This window comes from Pteropus vampyrus, unplaced genomic scaffold (assembly GCF_000151845.1).
Source record: "Pteropus vampyrus isolate Shadow unplaced genomic scaffold, Pvam_2.0 Scaffold219, whole genome shotgun sequence".
NCBI lineage: Eukaryota > Metazoa > Chordata > Mammalia > Chiroptera > Pteropodidae > Pteropus > Pteropus vampyrus.
In genome coordinates this window covers 764,757-767,079 of record NW_011889000.1, presented here as the reverse complement: position 1 = coordinate 767,079, position 2,323 = coordinate 764,757, and the positions used below count along the sequence as shown (strand labels likewise).

Here is a 2,323-nt window from a genome sequence, read left to right as displayed (position 1 = left end):
GGGAAGCTGACAGAGATGAGAGCGGGAGTGGGTGCTGGGGGCTCCCAGAGTGACAGGTTCTGGGCAGGATGCTTTGGCTGGTGCCTTCCTGCCCTGAGAGTGGTCCCGTCCTTTCTGAGGCCAAATTATCCTTTGGCCTCAGAAAGGACGGGACCACTCTCACTGCTGTAAATGAACTCCGCAGATACAGGTGGAGCCCTCTGAGGTCTGGTGGCCTCCCCAGCAGATAGATCCCTGCAGCCCCTCTGAGGACTGCGCCTGAGCCAACCAGGACTTTCCGCGGTCTGGACCAACCAGGCCCAGGCTTTCTCACGGCCCCCGGAGGGCACCGTGGTCGGCACCCTGGTCATCTTTTTCTTACCGACTTCCTAGAGAACGGATGCCAGAGAGACCTCCCACATCCGACTGCCATGTCCCACTAAGGGTCAGGACCCAGGCTGTGGAAAGGATGGGTCTCGTTCAAATCAGCTGTTTGACTCAATTTCCAGCCCCACACTCCACCCACTGGGGCCAGGGTGGGAGGCAGGTAGCTGATCGACTGACCCATTTTCAGCCTCCTTGAAGCTGCTTTACCCCAACACAAAGCAAGCATTCTCGATAGCAGTGCCAAGCAGTAGAAATATAACGTGAGCTATGAACGTGAGCCGTATATGAAATTTGAAATTTTCTTAGTTGTCCCATGAAAAGAGTAAAAAGAAACAGGTAAAATTAATATTAGGACTATATTTCATTTAATGCAATATTTCCAAAATGTTACTACAGCACGTATTTGATACAAAAATTACTGACGAGATTTTTACATTCTCTTTTTGTGTGTGTTAAGTCATTGAAATCTGGTGTGCATTTTCCACTGACAGCACAGCTCAGTCTGGGCTAGCCACATTTCGAGTGCTCAGGAGCCGCATATGGCCAGTGGCTGTCCTATTGGAAAGTACAGCTCTCTAATAAGATGCAGGCAGCTCCCGCCCCTGCCTCCGCACCCCGGGCCGGGGGGCCGGCACCTTGGCAGCGCGGCCCTCCCTCAGCCTCTCCTCTACCCTGCATTTCAGACATCAACGAGTGTGAGCACAGAAACCACACGTGCACCCTGCAGCAGACTTGCTACAACACGCAAGGGGGCTTCAAGTGCATTGACCCCATCCGCTGCGAGGAGCCTTACCTGCGCATCAGTGATAAGTAAGTCACGGCTCCCCCTGGGGAAGCGGGGCATGGGGGAGGGGCCTGGTTCAGGAGGCAGCCGATGTGGCCTGAAGGACAGAACGCCTGTCAGGGACTTGGGAGACCCGGCTCACTACCTTCCATATACACACACATGCACACGTGCACACATGCACACGTGCACACATGCACACGTGCACACACACGCGCACACAGTCATGCCAGAGCTAGGTGAAGTTTCCCTGGAGCTAACGAGAGGAGAGGCAGAGTTCTCGAACCCCCTTCCACCTTTAATGCTTCTCAAGCGTCTTATGCACAGGTCTTGTTAGAGTGCAGATTCCGGTTCCGTGGGCCCGGCCTGGCCTGGGATCCTGCCTTTCTGACAACTCCCAGGTCTAACGGATGCCGCCAGTCTTCCCAGACCGCGCCTGGAGAGACCGCTCGCGGGTTCCCAGTACCCGAGGCAGCTTGTCTTGTTCTCATCAAGTTTCTGATGTCATAATGTTCAGTGTTTTACTAAATCACCAGATGGCAAATATTAGAGTTGAGGAGCATCTACAAGGAATTCGTGGCTCTCCAGTGTGCTTCCCTCTGATCAAAAACTGGCAGAAGACAAAGCAGGGACAGGCAGGTCCTTCAGAGATGCCTTTCCTTGCTTCTGTGAGCTGTGCTTCTAAACAGCCCTTTAGAACGGGGTTTTTGGTTTCTGGTTCCAGGGTCCTTTGGAAGACCTTCTCTTACTGGCTTCCATGCCTAGTTCTGTCCAGGTTTCTCCAGGCTGCCCTTCTCTGTGGCCGGAGACTTGACCCGGTTCCACGCTCAGCACTGAGCTGGTGTTACTGGCGAGGTCCCTGGCAGACCTCTGAAAACGTTTGGTGTCTCCTGCCTCCAGGCACCAGTGCAGCCTGAGTCCAGCCACCCTCTTCCAGTTCATTTCCTCGTTCGGGTGTCCTGTCCTCTCGCCGACCTGAACAAGGCGTGCTCTCACCTTTACCCACACCCCGGGATGTCCGGCCTCCCATCTTTTGAGCACACGTTTTCCACCATGTGGAAGGCATTGCTTTCAGTGCCACGCAGGCAGATCTGCCCCATCTTTCCAATCTCGGCTCCGGTGCCACCTCTCCCAGCTGTTTGTGATCCTCTTCAGCTGGGAGCCATCATTTCC

At 54.4% G+C, this 2,323-nt stretch overlaps 1 protein-coding gene across 1 annotated transcript in view; it reads left to right on the top strand.

Annotated features, from left to right (window-relative positions):
* Window positions 1-2,323, top strand: part of FBLN5 (fibulin 5) — a 71,364-nt gene that overhangs the window by 55,437 nt on the left and 13,604 nt on the right. The window contains exon 9 of the mRNA XM_011373152.2: window positions 1,050-1,176. Within this exon, the coding sequence (XP_011371454.1) occupies window positions 1,050-1,176 (127 nt within the window). The remainder of the gene's footprint in view (window positions 1-1,049; window positions 1,177-2,323) is intronic.